The sequence below is a fragment of the Strix uralensis genome, chromosome 22 (assembly GCF_047716275.1).
Source record: "Strix uralensis isolate ZFMK-TIS-50842 chromosome 22, bStrUra1, whole genome shotgun sequence".
NCBI classification, from domain to species: domain Eukaryota; kingdom Metazoa; phylum Chordata; class Aves; order Strigiformes; family Strigidae; genus Strix; species Strix uralensis.
This window is the reverse complement of record NC_133993.1, coordinates 6,056,347-6,072,797: the sequence shown is the minus strand read 5'-3', so window position 1 is coordinate 6,072,797 and position 16,451 is coordinate 6,056,347. Positions and strand designations below refer to the sequence as shown.

Genomic DNA, 16,451 nt, shown 5'->3' with positions numbered 1-16,451 from the left:
GGGGATAACGGAACAATCTGGGGGGGTGAAAAGCCCCAATAAACTCCTGTTCATTGCAGCTGTGGGATGGAGGGGGGGTACAGCATTGTGATGCTCAGCCCCACGGGGGACAGAGGGACTGTCCTGGGGGGCACAGGGGGGCTCCGAGCCCCGAGGTGATGGAGTGCAGGGGGGACTCATCCCTCCACCGCAGAGACCGGGCTGGAGGTGGGACAGAGACCTCCCGGAGACCATCAGCCCCACCCCTGGGGCCGCTCAGGGCCGCACCCAGGTGGGTGCTGGGTGTCCCCAGGGGTGGTGACAGGCAGCCCCTGCCCCGACAAGGGGCACGGCTCAGCCACCACGGTGCTCCGGAGCAGTGGGGGGATTCAGACACTTCGGTGTCCCCCAGCTCATCCCAGAGGCCGGCTGCCCTGGGAGGGTCCTGGAGCCCCCACAAAAGACCAAGCCAGGGGTCCTGAACCCCCAGTTCGCATCCCTCACCCTCCTCCAGGACAACTCATCCCACATTTAAACCCTTTTGACCCATTTTGTGTCACCACTCCTGCTAACCCCCTGCTGTGCCACCTCAGATCAGGCTCCAGCCCCCTCCCCGGGCAGCCAGCACCCGGGGGGGCTCCCTGCATCTCCCAGAGGCATCCTCGCACCCCACCTCCTCCTCCCAGCACCTCCCACAGCCGTGATGAACCCAGGAAAAGGATTCCCTGCTCATGCCAGCACCCAACCCCTCCCCACGGGGCATCAGGGAGTCACACCAGTGTGTGTGCCCCCTCCCTGTGGATCCCCCTCTTTTCCAAACACCTTCCTCCAGTCCCCCTGCACCCGCTCCCTTCTCCCCCCAGGACTCACACGCCCACTGGTGACAAAAGCCTTTGGGTACCTGGTGGCAGCTCTGCAGCTCAAAGCCACCCGCAGAAGCACCGGCCTTACCTTCCCGGGAAGTTTGTCGAGTATTTTAAGTGGTGAGTCAAGGTAGGACAACAGGCCCCCTCCCTGCCCGTGCCAAAAGCCACCTTGACACCCCCATTAACAGCAGCCGCTTCGGTTTTCATCATTTTTGTGCAAAAGGCGTGAGGGGGCAGAAGCATTCAGAGGTGGCAGGGAAGGCAGGACAGGGCAGAGACATGCCCAAGATCAGGGAGCAGGGAGGGGGACAAGCTCCAGCCCCATTTCTTTCCCCTCCCCAAACTCTGCTGCTCACCTCGTTATCATCAACACCTTGCAGAGCCTTAACGAACGGAAACCTGCAGCAGCTCTCGGGGATGGAGGGGGGCAGGTTCGTCTCAGCCTGGTTTTAGCAGAGAGGAGCTGCTGTAGGGTCACGCTCAGGCTGGGGGGCTCACGTCCACCCCCGCAGCACCCCCCACCCCGTGTGCGCGGGGGCTGGCACGCGTGCAGGGAAGAGTCTCCCACGCTGGTTTTGTCAGGCAGCTGCACGGGGGAACAGGCTCCGGGAAACACCGATCGTCTCCTTGGCCACGCCGCGGCGGCTCCCGGCTGCCAAGTGGCACTTCCAGGGCCGACCTTGCCCGGAGCAGCCCCACACCTCCCTCCCGTGAAGCCCAGCATGGGGCAGGCAGGGCTTCGAAGGCCTGTGACCTGCTGCCCTCAGGCCTTCATCTTCCTCCAGCAATAATCAGCCACAAACGCAGCAACAGCAACGAGGCGAGGAACCTGCGGCACCAAGCACAGTGGAGCTGATCCAGCATCTGCTCTGCACCGCAGGGAGGGCTGCAAGGCTGCCGGCCCGAGGGTGACCTCCTCTCCCTGCGCTCTCCTGGTGGTGCTCAGGACCACAGTGACAAAGGGGCCGGGCGCTGCACAGGGTCTGCACCAGATGACAAGCATATCTCCAGCCAGAACATCTGAGCCAAGGCCTGAATAGTCCCCCAGGGTCCGCAAAGCAGCTCCTACAGTCCCCACGACCAGGGAGGCCCATGATGTAGGTCACTGGCCAACATTAGGAGGGGGCAGGCCACAACCAGGGCTCCCTCCCCCCTCCACAGAAGGGCCAAGTGTGGAGTGAAGGAACCTCCAAGTGAAGGAACAACCACTGTCACCCCCCAGCTGATCTCCCACCCCATCTCTGCTGATACCACGGGGAAGCCTCCTCCACTGAGCAGCGCTGCCATGAGGTAGCCCAACCTCTGCAGGGGACAACTGGCCACCTTGAGTTTCGGTCACATCCACCAGCAGTCTGGAGGAACCCGTTCTGGCTCACCCTGTAGGCCAGGTCACCCCTCTTCGCTGAGCTGGCGCCTCCCTCCAGGAGACCAAGCACACAGAGACACTGGCCAGTTGGTGCACCAAGCCCATTTCTACCTCTCTTCCAGGGTTGTCCTCCAGCTGGGACATCAAGCTGCTACAGGGACATGTCCAGAGCAGAGCCCCATGCCTGGTGTGGTTCAGCTCCTGCAGCAGCTTTGCTCAGCCCTTTGTAACCTGCACAGCTTCTTCAGTAGGTGAAGAGTAGCTGGAGTTTGGCTGTTGCACTGGAGAATGATTTAGCTCAGCAGGAACCTCTGAAGTCTCATGTCCAGCCTCCTGCTCACAGCAGAAGTACCTTATTCACCTGCTCAGGGCTTCACTTCAAGCCCTGAGTGAAGGAGGGATGGTTGTCCTCCACTCAAGGCTTAAAAATCTCCAAGGACACACAGACCCCACTCCTCTGGGTGCCCGGCCCAGGGCTGTCCCACCCTCCTGGGGAGGGAGCCTTTCACTTTCCCAACCTGCATCTTGGAAGCCCGAGCTTGGGACATCTGCACCACGGGAAGCTTGGCTCCATCCTATTCGGAACTGCCCTTCAAGAAGTCACAGGCTGCTTTTAGATACCCCAGAACCTCCTCAGCAAGACCAACCCAGCCCAGCTCTGACCTCCTCTCCTCGGCCCCACACCCAGGGGAGGTCAATAGTCTCCCACCAACTGCTCTCCAGTTTCTCCACATGCCTCTTTACTGGGGGCCATCCCACACGTGGCAGGCCCCGCGCTGGGCACAGCAGCTTCCCACAGCCCGCTGACCCCATCCCTAGGGCAAACCACGTATGGTGGCCAGAGCCACCGTATCCAGCCTGGTGTTCACCATCACCCACAGATCCTTTCCAGCAAGGCTTCTGACCAGTCATCGCCCAACCTCTACTGATGGACTTTTCACAAGATTTTTTGGTTCTGCTTAGGCCACCAGACAAGTTTTATCCAGCATACACAGCAGAGCAGGATCTCATCTTCCATTTTATTTAAAAGTTTAAAGGTTTGCTAAAAAACTCCAACTTAGTACCAGTTACAAACATCTGTAAATACTCAGACATCCAACAAACCCCCAAACCACGTGAAGAACACAGATCTCACCCCTGGGGCCCTCCTCTCCACCATCTGCACGTCCAAGGAGTGGGCGAAAGGAGGAACAGGCCGTGCTCTCAATCTGGAAGGGCAAAGAGCACATTCCTGATGAACAGATACTTCCAGAGAAAGACCATCTTGTCAGCAGCCCAGTGAGGAGATAGAGGAGGAAGCTATTGGCTCTAAATGTTACCAGCAGAGAGGAGGGAAGATCCCAGCCCCTCTCCCAGCCGAGGGCGGTGAAACCACCGCATCACCCATCAGTTCCCGACAGCAGAGCTGCCCGGGCTGTCTGCGCTGTCTGGAGACCACTGTGCAGCCCACGGTCCTCACTCTGGCTCTTGGCTGGGCTTCCTGGTCCTGACAGGGAGGTGGCTTGCTAAATCCCTTCCCAGCCACTTCACAGCTCCCACTAAAGGCCCAGAGAACTGCCAGGAGGTGGTTTTAGCTAGTCCAGCTGCCAAAAAAGGTCCCAAATATGGGGAAAGAGGCTCCTTTTGTCTCTGTGCAACAGTTCCGGCAGTTCTTGTCCTCTTTGCCTGCCCAGGCAAGCTCTGACTTCTGCTTCAGGACTGAGCAGAGCTGAGACTCATACCCACTGTTCCTCACATTGACTTGTGTCCTTTGGAGCAAGTCCCTGTCCACAGCCTGAATCCTGCCGTCCTGGACACTCGTTAGGGTGGAGAGCAGCTGCACATCCCAGTCTGACTCTGAAGAACTTTTGCTGAAGTCCTGATCAGCCTGTGCATTACATGGACGAGGCTGGAGCTGCCCAGGGCACGGAGCCCGCTCCCTGCTGTGGCCCGGGAGGTCAGGTAGTTCAGGTGCTATTTTTTCTGCTGCTCTGACACAGAGCGAGCAGCAACATCTGGCTTCAGCCACAGGCAGTTTTGGAGAGGACACCCGGCCAGTACGACAGCTGGTCTTGCTCATTGTGCTCTCCAGCTCGGGACTATTCACATTTCTGGGTGTGTTTTCATTTTCCCCTCTGAGCTGCTTCCCTGGGGAACTCGCGCTCGCTCCACTCCAGCCACGCTCGCTGGCAGCAGGAGCCTCTGCGGGATCAAAACCCACAGACACAGCTTGGAGGGAACCCGGCCGCGATGCAGGGTCCCCAGGGCTCCCACACAGGCACAGCTCCAAACCAAGGGAGCTACGAGGTCTGTTGGAGAGCTTTGTGCTTAGAGGCAAGCTGCCAGCCTCCACCACACCGGGCAAGCCAGGCTCAGACATCTGTCCTGCACCCTGTCCACCCATCCCACCATCCGCTGGGTTTGTCTGCGTGCAGGTAGAGAGGCCAACACCCAGCTCCTGCCGGGGCTTCTTTCCCACCTGGTCGCTCTGTCTGGAGGAGAGCTGGCGTTTCCTGGAGGCAGGCGGTGCTTGGGGAAGGTGGCTGCTAGACACCAGCACTTGCTGTTTCTGAGGTTCAGATGAAGCAGCAATCGCCTCTCTGACACGAGCGGCCACCACGTGAGTACCCCAGCCCAGGTCGGGAGCTGAGCCCCATCCCGTACTCCCCACCGCAGACTCCTCCATGGTGCCAGGCGCAGCACAGACCCCTCTGGTGAGTCCTGCTCTGACAGGCAGCCCCAGAGAGCAGTTCTCTGGCAAACCCCCTCCTTCTCTGGGATTACTGACCCCGTCCCTGGGCAGGCAAGGGGAACATCCCTTGGTCTTCAGGTCACGATCACACTCCGTATCAATTACCAGTTCCACAGCACCCTGCCCAGGCTGCTCCCTTTCCTTTCCCAGCTCTGCTGTCAGCATCTCAATTCCTCCAGTGACTTGTGCTTGAGGCACTAAGCGTTCATCTGTCAGGCAGGACCGAGGCATCCTGAGAAGAACCATCAGTTAATGCTCACTCTCTCTGGGCCTAGCAACACCCTCCCCCCAGCAAGATGAAGCGTTTTCTGCAGTGCAGGGTGTTTGAAGCCCTTGCTCAGGAGGTGGTAAGAAATTTTAGACTGGTGAGGCTCAGCAAACAGTGATACTGCTGCTGGCAGAGGAGATGGGCAGCACGAGGGATCTCTCAGCCTTCTCAACAGCCCAGGGCCTGGGTGCAGGAGTGCTACAGAACAGCAGGGTTTGCATCAGACGTGGGGACAGAAGAGATGGGCTCAGCTGCCCTCCCTAGTTTAAGAGGCACTTGAAATCCGCAGGAAATTCCCCGAAGCAGAGAAGCCACAGAAATGCAAGAACATCTCCCACAGCCTGTCTGAACTCTGCCTGGCAGGTGCCAGGTTGCCTGCAGTCAGCCGCAGCCCTCCGCTCCTGCCTGGCCCATTCCCTGGCAGAAGGCATGAGCTAGGGATCAGTGCCACAGCAGCAGAGACTCTGCAAGCGTGCTGTGTGACACCGTGCTGCTTTTTGGCTCCGGGAGTTACCAGTTTTGCAAAGACTTACTTGGCTGACTGCTCCACAAAGTTGTTGGTGAGCTGCGAGATGACACGATCCACAGGGGCGTACTGCGAGTCGTCCAGCGCAAACTGCTTGTGCTGGGGGCTCTGGAGATGCTGGAAGGTGGCAGAGACCCTTTTACAACACTTATTCTTTCACAGGAGGGAAATTTGCAGTAACAGCCGCTTCCCACAGCCTAACAGACTAGAGGGAAACAGCCTTTTCACCAGATAGAGCTGCTGTTGGGAAGCAGGTCTGGGAAACAGGCAGTGCTGTTACCCCCGGTTGCCTACAGCGAGTGTTCTGTTCCCATAGACACCTGCTGAAAGGAGGTTGTGTCTGTATCCAACAGCAGCCTACAGCTTCCCCCTGCAGCTAGTAAAAAAGCAGACTCCAAATACGTAGTCTATCACTAAAGGCTGGGCTCTGAAAGCCACGTTGTTCGGCACCTTCCAGGAGAATAAAAAGTTCTTCCCACCTTTTCAATCAGCCTGTGTCCCCCAGATGCTGTGGAACAGGCTTCCCACCTCACAGATCAGGTCAGGGGATGATCCTTAAGGATTTCCTAGCCCCAGAGATGAGCACGTCGTGCTCTAAGCTTCAAAACCATTGTTTGCACAGACCAGGAGGTCACAGACACACTGTGGTGTTCATCTACGAGGCTGATCCTAGGAGATACCACCAAGGCTGCACGTACAGCAGCCGGCCCTCCTTCCGGAAGGGTGCGTGTTGCGAACAGGCACATCACCATAACTAAGCTGCCGAGTGGCCCCTGTAACTTTTGCAAGGAAACAGGTCCCGGGGGAGCCTTTACCTTCTGCAGCTCTTCGAAGGTCTCTTGGCAGCACTCACAAAATCCCCTCTTTTTCTTTGGCACAGTGACCGCTGTGGATCGGGGGCTCTTCTCCCCGTCGCTGCGCATCGGACAGCCCTCCACAGCCCTGCAAGGCAACAGCAGAGATCCCCCCTGCCCTCACCTGACAGAGCAGCAGGTGCCCAGCTGCTGGCGGACAGGGCAGGAGGCAGTGCTGCCTTTTATAAACTACAGCTGTTCAACCCAGAACACGGCTCCTTTCGCCCGCATCCAGAAGGCAAGGGATTCTCTAAATCCCAGGAACCAGCAGGGCAGCAGTTAGCAGAGGACTTGGGTTAAAAACCTGCACAGAAAGAGCTACAACTTACCTGGCTCTGCAAGAATTTGAGAGGCCTTTCAGAGGCTCAAATGGACTGGAGCTTTTGGGTGCCAGGAAATTCAGGTCGGGAAAGCTTTTGAACTGGTGATGGAAGGGTCGGAATTGCCTGAAAGCAGCAGAACAGGACATCAGACTTCTGGCAGTGATAGCATGGCTAGAGAGCTGTCCCCCCCGAGAGGGGCTCAAGGTGCTGTCTCACCTATGATGGGATGCTGGCTATCACTGTCCTTTCATTTGGCTGTTCCAGAGATTTCCCCATTTCTCACTGGAAGTACTAAACCCTATTCCCAGTGACAGCACTGACGGGGGGATGTTTTGGACAGAAGGCAGGCTTGCCTGCTCAGCTAAAAACCCACCTTCTGCCCCCGAGGCACATCAGCAGCAGCCAGTGCAGTATTTTCAGCTACACAGCTGCATGGGAAGGTTTTGGTTCCCAGGACTCTCTCTCTTCACACTTTATTGCATGCAGCATGTAAACCCTAATATTTGACTCTAAAGCTGCTTTAAATGTTGTCTTCAGAATAATTAATTAGCACTCTGGATACTGTTAGAGTTACAGAGTTGTTAGAAACACCACAGAGATCAGATCCCCTTGTGCTGGATGCTGTAATCAAGTTACAGGCCCTGACCTAGTGTTTCAATCTCTCTGCTCATTTCAGAGGGCTCAAGCAGATTAAGTGACCCGCTGAGGATCACAAACAGAATCTGAGCAAGGAAGTAAACTCTGTTGTCAAGTCTCGTTTAACACCTTTTTTCCCCCCTGACATCTGAGCCACCTAGATTGTTTCTCTACACTCCGTTTGCCTCCCTCTAGGAGAGTGTCAACTTCCCGGTGTGTAACAGGGTCCTCAGAGAAGCCACACTCTGCCTTGCAGATGGAATATTCACTGCAAATAAAACCAGTAAAGGACACCCTCCCTGGGAGCCCCGAGGTTTTAAGGTGTGATATTTAGAAAGACCTCATTTACCTGCTCTGGTCTTCAACCTTCAGAAAAGGGGGCTTCAATTTTCCTGCTCGAAAGCAAGCTGGTTAGAAGTTGCCCTGGCCAAATTCCCTACTTATTCATTCCCCAACAGAACTGGGCTGCAGAGCCAGGCTCTTCAGTACTTCTGACACCCATGAATGCCAAGTGATGGCTCAGTGCAGCCAAAACAGCTCCTTGGGTAACCTACCACCCCCACCCCACCTCCAGAGCAGGGTGACTAAACCCCAGAGGCAGCCCAACTGTGGACTGTTTCCACCTTTGAAAGAACCTCCAGCTAAGCTCCTTGCATCTTAACGTCTACTCAGTCTTACCAGCCAGTGACCTAACCCCAAGCCTCCAATTCTGATTCAAACCCTTAAAACTGTCACACATCCTCAACACAACATGCCGCCAAGCACGAGACACAGGTTTGTAAGAAACAAATTGCAGCAGCAGTTGCACAAGCACAGAGCTCTGCATCAACCTTTCCAGCATCTTTTTCTCCCTTTACTTTTACACAACAGCCCGGAGTTCAGAATGGCTCAGGCCAGGATAGTTAAGTCAAAGCAGTAAGAGCTGCTGGAGCCAAACCAACATGCTGCATAGCCAAGCCTGGCACGCTAAAGAGCAATATCTGGCCTTTACTTGGTCCCCGAGGAGGGCAAACAGCAGCTATACTTCCTCCAGAGGCATAATATATATTAAGGGAGCAGAAGAAAGCCTCAGCAGTGCGTTCAGGGAAAAGGTTTTCAGAGCCAGGCTGCGAGAAGAGGCTACCGGGTCCCTCCTGTCTCGAAGGTATGTTCAACTGGCAAGTGATACCATTACGCTCAGCCTGGAAATACGAGTACAGATCCGGTTAAGAAACAAATGAACACCAAGGTATTCCCACAGGGCATCTGCCTGACCCTGAAACCAAGCCTCCCGTGCCTCCCTTACTGCCTCTGAAGGGCGAGGTGTTTTTTCTTGCGATCCTGGCACTCAATGCTATTTTCTCCAAAGAAAATTTAACCTCATCCTCCAGAAAGGCTGAGTCCACCTGTCCTCACCAGTTAATTCCTCGAGCCTCATCCTGAGCTTGCATCAAATGTGCTGTTATGTCACTAAAGTAGCTATTTAAGTACAGGATCAATTTTTCCACGTAAATGCTGCCAAATGCTTAGCACTTCTGAAAGCAAGGCCATGTTTAAGGTCCTAGATAAAACTCAGACTGGTGCGCAGGTCCTGAGCTCTCATGGCAGAGTGCTGAACGGTGACAAACGGTTCAGCTGTCACCACAAGTCCCCAGGCAGGGTTCAGAGTATGCCACAACGAAGAGCTCTGAGCCTGCAGCAGACGATCTGCCTTATCCAACAGCTTTTCCAGCCTTTTTTCACCACCTTCTCCCCCAGACTGGAAAATAATCTTCCAAGTGTCACACACAGAATCCAGGTTGGAGCCCGCTCTGAGATATTACTGGGTGTTCACTCCCCAACGAGCAAAGTCACAAATTAACTTACATCACTGGTGCCAATCTCAGTACCACAATTGGCTCTTGTCTAATTGCAGATGAGAACCTGCTTTTTTCCCCCCTCCCTCCTCCTTTGGAAGTGTTATCCCTAGATTGGTGTCTCAGCAGTACATTTCAGCCTAACAGAAGTGAGTGGGTTGTGAGGAACACGCTCTCCTCTGTAGGATGCATTATTCTTCAAAACTTCGTTTGAGCCAGTGGATTCAGTGTGCAGTGCCAGCAGCTCAGTTCTCAGGTGCCTCAGGATTCTGGGAGCTGCACTGCAAACATTTTATGGGATTTTTAAAAACACTGCCTGCAATCAAAGGCATAATGTCCTCAGCTGTATTAGGAGGTTGCAGCTAGACTCAGACAAGGAGTTAAAAAACCCATTCAAGAGAAACAGCCTTAACAGTTGGCATATTTTGGATTGCTGAAGTTTCGGATGGATTTTCAAATTTTAAACGAGGCTTCTTCAAGCAGCTCCGCCTCTTGAGTGTAAATAGAAGCACAACTTCCAGGCCTACCTTTGCGAATTTTTGATCCAGATGCAAGGCATTTTGCCTAAAGGAAAAAGTGACATATTTAGTATGGGAGCCAGCACAGGCAGAACTGTAATTACTGATCCCAGAGCAGCAAAGAGATTAGAGCAGTCTCACCCACCACTTCAGAGCTCCTGCATCAGAGACTGTATCACCTCCCCCTAATATTTTGTCTCCCAAGTTACCTAGAGTTAGTTTAAATACAGCATACAGGCTGCCACTCTCTGATCTTACGTCCTACCTTCTCACTGACCTCCCCAATGCATTAAAAAACACTCAGAAAGCCAGTGTATTAGCTGCATATGATCATCATTTCACCCTCAGTCCCGTGCAAGTCAAAAATCAGTATTAGCTCTGCTACAGATGACGTTGATAACTAACAGCTGCCTCACCCTCATCTGGTTTTACCTCCACTTCATAAAAGGAAAAATTCTTTTCATTTTGTCATCTCCATCAATAAAGAGAAGCACCAGATTGCCTAGTGTTGGATGAAAACCTAGGGAATCACCCTGTTTACTAGCCCATTAGCACTAGAGGAGCTAGGAGGATTGCTTAGAGCTACCGAGGGATCCTGAGCGCCTCAGACTGGCTGGAGTTAAGACAGTTACCTCTGTCTTCTGGCACCGTTTCCTTGCTCCCGAGACAGCACGCAGCAGCTGTTGAGCATACGACACCATTTCTGCGCAGGTGGGATGTCAAAGAGCTCAAAAAGAGAAGGTGAGCTGTTCCCCTGCACCGACTGCAGCACAAGTGTAACTCCCCATCTGCACCGGGGAAAAGCACCTGGCACCTGAGCCTGCCATCCCCTGGCAGAGCATCACCACTACACAGTTAATTTGCCCAAGGAGCAGCCAAGAAAGAGTGCTTTGAAGGATGGCACCGTTTTGCTCTTTAGCAGAGCTGGAGCTGGCTTTAAGTCTCTGCAGAAACAAGACACTGTTCGGAATTCTGCAGCATGCAGACCAGACCCTGGCACTTGAAAGCCCTGACAGCCTTGCAACGCCGCTGCGGTTCGGCAGAGCTGGCTGCTCAGGAACATGTACTGGCAGCAGCTGCCTCCATCGTGCATCCAGACAAGCTCAGCCACAGCCGTATGTCACTGTCATTGGACACTCAGGAACCTTTTACTCCAGACCTATTATTAGAATCAGAGTTTCACCATCTGTCTTTCCCATCACCCCCTCCCCATTCATCACCGAGATGGGAAGTGCCTTCCAGCACAGATCCTCAAACATCAGCACTTCCTAATTAAAACGACCAAGTCCTGCCATTATCATGATCTGAACTTCCAGGTCAATTAGTAAAAACGGTCTTTTTGGCACAAACTAATGCACTGACCAAGTTATTATCATTTTCTAATATTACAGCTTCGGTATATTACAACATACTCAGTGTTTGCTGTTGTAAATGTGACCGTAGCATATTCTATACATACAAGTTAATCTGGTTTTTGAAGGGCAGACCTCGCTAGCCATGGCCAGGATGGCATCAGTCAGCTACCAGGTACTGCCTGCAATTTCTTCCTTCTCCCATATCACACTCACTACACCACTTCTGCTCCACCTGTCTCAAAAATCACTAATTACCAACAGCTAAATTTCAGCCTCCAGAGAAGGATACCATCCACGTGCAAGATCTGGACTCCCCACAGGCGAGCGTTGGCGAGGATACTGCTGCCACTGCAGGTGTCCTGTACAAACAGAGAGGTTTGGCAAGGTACAGCTCAAAGCAGAGGGCTGTATGAGCTCATGCGGCTCTAAATCTAGTTTAGAGAGATTTTCCTGTTGTCCAATTGACAGACCATTGCGTAGCTGTTATTAAAATCAGGGCACAGCAGAAAAGGTTTGAAGTCATGCTTTATCTACCCCAAATTAACAGTAGCATCTAGGTCAAATTTTTAATCCCTGCTACAGCATGAACTTCTCAGTGGGCAGTGAGATTCTTTTGGCCACTTGTGATATTAGTGAAAGGACTCCTGGGTAGCCTTTTGCCCCAGCTATGTGGTTTTAGTTCTTTCTAGGTTAAAAATTCATCTAACAACAGGTCTTGTGTTAATGATTCTCTTGTGTTGAGCATCCAGATCACTGGGACAGGCCTTAGAAGTACTACTGTGGACAGATGACATGGCTCCATGAAGAACAGTGCCCAGGAGCACGGCACAATATCTTGCAGAGCCACAGGCAGCTGCTTCATACCTCTACCAGCCCCAGTCTGCTCCCTTCAGCAGGCAGGGGCTCTGGAGAAGTGCCTGGCACTGGTTCTGCACTGCTCAGCAGTACTTTGAATGTACCCAGCTAGAGAAAAGCCCATCCACACGCTGCTCACCTGATTCTTCATGGCCTTCTGCAGCAGTTCCTTCCCCCTGCTGATCAGGGCCTGCAGAGGAAGAAGCCAAGTACGACGTTAAAGCAAAGAGCTACCAGGCAGCAGCAAGCTGAGGACAGCGTGGCTGTCCAGTAAGAACTGTTACTAGTGATACCGGCTCTCTGCTGGGGAGGGGAGTCTGGCCAACACTTCATCTCGAAGACAGCAGGACTGAGCATTTCCAGAGAACACAAACCGCAAAGGCACCCATTAGGTTTACCCTAAGCAGCTGTTCAGCCAAGGCTTGGCTTTTATTGAACAGCAGTGAATACTCCAGAGAGAGCCAAGAGGAAGCAGCAGCTTAGCTCGGAAACTCTGTCTGCCACATCCCAATGGGCTGGCAGGGGTTAGGAACATCCTTGCTAGCCCTTTCTGGGAATGGAGTCTCATTCACAAGGAAATTACTTCAGCAAATAGTTTAAGCTCTTTCTTAGAAAGTGGATAGCACTGTGAGCAAAGGACAGGGGAACAAACCCGTGAGTCAAACCCCTGACATCATGCTGAGTCTTCCCACCTGCAGGTGGTCGTGGGCCAGTGGCAGAGATGCCCATGGCCGAGACTGGGCTCATAGGCTCTCCCCACAGTCACAGCTTCCAGTGGACACCAGTGTTCAATGCTGGATGATGGAGCTTTGGCCACAAGCACTGCTGACCACAAATCCCAGCCCTGGCAGGGTGAATAGGACCTAGAGAAATCCCTCCTTGCAAGCTGCCCTTGTAGATCTCCTCCCCGGTTACAACGGCCTTGCCCTACCTGTGTCTGTGAGCCTGCAACCGTTCTGCCTTCTCTACATTCCTCTGGCTTTTCTAGACACACCTCTGCATCAGGACAATTGCCTGTTCTATTAGGAAGCCAGTCAAGCCCTCTATTTCCTCTGCCATTTGAGTAGATATCCTTGTTTACTGGCTCAAAGCTGTGACATACACATTTGAGTGGACAATGATGTGCAGATACAAGGAACAGGGGTACAAATAAGAACAGCCAGCGCAGGGAGAAAAAAAACCAACACAGCATGTTTGCTCAGAGCAGGAATAACTTTACCTTCCAACACTGGTCTCAGGTTCTACTCTATAGATCCCTTGGGCCAAACTTTGAGGTGGCCTAAACCTTTATAGCTCTTACAGTGTCTGGTGGCTTCTGGTGAGGTCTGGTGTGGTTCCCTTTGGAGGCAGAAGGCACTGGGCTCGTGGCTTTTGCATCTTCTGAAGTTACGCTGCTCCACTTTTCAGTTTGAGTCTGGGCTTTGTCTTGTTTAGCTTCTTTGTTGCTGGAAACCACGTAGCTGACTTCTTTGCTTAGGAAGCTTTCGGTCACCTGCAGCAAGAGACAGAACAGAGCAGCTCTGAAGCTCTTCAACTCTGAGCTGGAAGGGTCCTGCTAAACAAGAACTACTGCCTTTAGCTTACTCCCCCACGCAGTTAAGGAACTGCTGAAAGTACTCATCTCAACAGGTAGTTCCTTCTTCCACTCCTTACTGCTGTCTCCCAGAAGGAGGGGATCTCATGATGCACAGAGTGCATGCCCTAGAGATACACTGCAAATAACCACCAGAACCTTCCGATTGAGGCCTTCATGACACTGTCTACCGTTATCTACTGTTCAAGCAATGGTTTCAGAAAAAAAGCAATAGCTGAGAAAAAGGCCCTGGACACCACGTATCAGTGTGCAAGAGTTGTTCTCAGCAGAACAGAACTCATTGTAGCAAAATAAAGTCGTAAGCGAACAGCTGGCACAAGCAGCTCCACATAGAACAGGGCAGGAGGGAACTAGAAGGCCAAAACACACACACGCACCTTTGCACAGAAGCTCAAAGCCCAAGGAAGAGGTGGAAAACCCGAATTCGGCACGCTAACAGTAGGCTTGTCAGAAACTCAGCCGTGGGGCACTAACGCACAGCTGTGGAGCCCATGGGAAGACAAAGATCTGAGCGGTCTGAAGTCACAGCTGCTGAACAAGGCAGCTCTGCTGCGTTACAGATCCTGTGGCTCCAGAGCCTGGACCTGTGTGAAGTGCCCCAAGTGACACTGCAGACTGCCCTGCAACAGTGACTTGTGTCACAGGAGATCAAGGGGGCTGCAAGCACAGAGGAGAGTAAATCAAAGTCTCCCCGTCCAAATAACGCTCCAGGATGTTACCAGCCCTGCGTCAAGGCTAAGTACAAGATACCACACGCAAGTCCAAGGCCATAAAATGCCCTTAATTTGGTCCTGAACAACACACAGGACCTGGATTTGGGTATTACTGTTGAAGAGCTGTTTTACAGATGGTGGCTGTGGTGTACTTGAACTCAGTATCTCCACAGGAGCAAAAGGAATGAGAACTCCATTCCTGGTAGACTGTATTTCTGAGAGGGAAGTGACCTGAGATGATGTTTGATAAGAAACTAGAGACAGTCAAAAAGCTACAATTATTTCCAAGTATGTGGCAGCTACGCAGAGAAATAACTGACTGCTGGGAGCAAGCAGTGCTCCAACTTGAAGACGCACAGTTAAATAAGAGATGCTACAAGGAGAGTGTCCCTGAGTGTCCAGGGGAGGACAGAAAGAAACCACCAAGTTCAGCATGAAGGTGTGATTAAAAAAAACAGGGAAAAAAGTGCAAGCCAGCTTCCCCACATGTCTCTACAGCCAACACGTGCTCCTGGCAGCACAGATACAGCAGCAACAAGAACTAAATGAAAATTTTACACCTGTGTGTAGCACTGAAGATTTAAGGAAGTTTTTGGGGTGCATTTGAGAAATCCACCTCAAACAGAGAGGTTAAACAGTCTGAAAACAAACAGTAACAACAAACAGTAACCAAACTGTACTCAAGAGTCATAAGGAAACCGAAAGACAAGAGAGATGAACAACCAGCTGCTGGGTACAACTCCCGTCCTCAGTTCCAGCCTGGGCGACTGAGGTGATGACACTTTTTGAAGGGGCTTGGGAGAGGATATAAGGAACTGGTGAGCAGAGTCAGCACCAAGAAAATCTGGAGAGGCCACAATGAATATTGTATGGATCCACCCAAACAACTGCTTCTTAGGGGGAAGGGTCCAGATGCCTTTTCTGGGAAAACCATGAGAAAAGCACACAGCTACATCACAAAAGAGACTGGCTGGCGTCACCCTACTTTACCCTATGTTGAATTCCTGGAAATATTTGGAAGTCCCACAACTTCCTTAAAAAATTACGCTGCCACAGTGTGTTATGAGGGATGAAGGGGAACCAGGCAACCAGTTACCACCACCCAAAAAGCTCTCCCCACGACCAGACAACCAGTTATCACTGACTAGAAGGTGCTCTTATCACCAGGTAACCAGTTAGTACCCACTGGGAGACACTCCTATCACCATACAACCAGTTACCACCGCCTGGGAGGCACCTGCACATCCAGTCAGCCAGTTGCCATCTACTGGAAGGTGCTCCCAGGACCAAGCAACCAGTTACCCCTCAGTGGAAAGCGCTCTCATAGCCAGGCAACTAGTTACCACCACCTGGACGGTGCTTCCATGGCTGGGCAACCTGTTGCTACCACCCAGAAGATGCTGCCAGGACCAGGCAACCAAAAAGCAAGGGGATGAGGTGGGGGGGGAATGGGGGGCAGCGAGGGGACGGGTGGGGGGGACAGGCGGTGGAGGGCGGCCTCCTTCCCCGAGTGGCTCCCCGGCTGTGAGGCGAGACCGGGCGCCCAGCGGGCACCGGGAAGGGGAGCCGGGCGGTTGCATTGCGACGCCAAATCAACACCAGGAGCGACCAAGAAAGTAAAGAGGCTTTAAAAAAAAAAAAAAAAAAAAAAGGCAGATAGAGAAACAGAGCGAGAACGGAGCCGGGGCCGCCTGCGGCGGGGGGGGGGGGGGGGGGTGTGAGGCGGGGAAGGAGCCGGGGCGAGGGGAGGCCCCGGGCGCCGCCGCGGCCGCTCACCCCGCCGAGGCGCCGGATGGTCTCCGCCAGCTCCCGCGCGCTCCGCCCGCCCGGCAGGTCGAGGTAGAAGGACTTCCCGCCGAGAGGCCGCGGGGCGGCCGGGCCCGCCATGGCGCCCGCACGGGGAGGCGCGGCCGCCGCCGCCGCCGTCATTTAAATTCCCGCCCCGCCCGTAACGGCGGCGCTACGGCAGCCGCGCGGGGACACGCCGCTCGCCCACCAAGGCGGCGCAGCGCGTTCGCCGCTCCTGAGGGGA

General features: G+C 53.5%; 1 protein-coding gene across 4 annotated transcripts; it reads right to left on the bottom strand.

Annotated features, from left to right (window-relative positions):
- Window positions 1-3,216: 3,216 nt before the first annotated feature.
- On the bottom strand, window positions 3,217-16,449 carry DBF4B (DBF4B-CDC7 kinase regulatory subunit). Of its 4 annotated transcripts, XM_074891702.1 has the most exons (12): window positions 16,196-16,449; window positions 13,413-13,604; window positions 12,252-12,302; window positions 11,547-11,616; window positions 10,535-10,605; window positions 9,912-9,948; window positions 7,899-7,941; window positions 6,920-7,036; window positions 6,552-6,678; window positions 5,744-5,853; window positions 5,048-5,174; window positions 3,217-3,419 (listed from the first exon to the last, which is right to left on the bottom strand). In XM_074891702.1, the coding sequence occupies exons 1-12, from the start codon at window positions 16,346-16,348 to the stop codon at window positions 3,279-3,281; spliced, it is 1,239 nt and encodes a 412-aa protein (XP_074747803.1). In that variant the 5' UTR covers window positions 16,349-16,449; the 3' UTR covers window positions 3,217-3,278. The 4 variants fall into 4 exon arrangements, with proteins under 4 accessions (XP_074747803.1, XP_074747801.1, XP_074747804.1 ...); XM_074891700.1 differs by having other exon boundaries at window positions 3,217-5,174; XM_074891703.1 differs by lacking the exon at window positions 5,048-5,174.
- Between the last annotated feature and the right edge of the window lie 2 nt (window positions 16,450-16,451).

Coding starts and splice junctions, on each gene's coding strand:
- DBF4B (XM_074891700.1), bottom strand. CDS start 16,348: ATGACGGCGGCGGCGGCGGCCGCGCCTCCCCGTGCGGGCGCCATGGCG. Junction 11,617..12,251: donor AGAAGGCCATGAAGAATCAG/GTGAGCAGCGTG, acceptor CTGTTTGTACAG/GACACCTGCAGTGGCAGCAG. Junction 5,175..5,743: donor TTTGTGGAGCAGTCAGCCAA/GTAAGTCTTTGC, acceptor GGTTCTTCTCAG/GATGCCTCGGTCCTGCCTGA.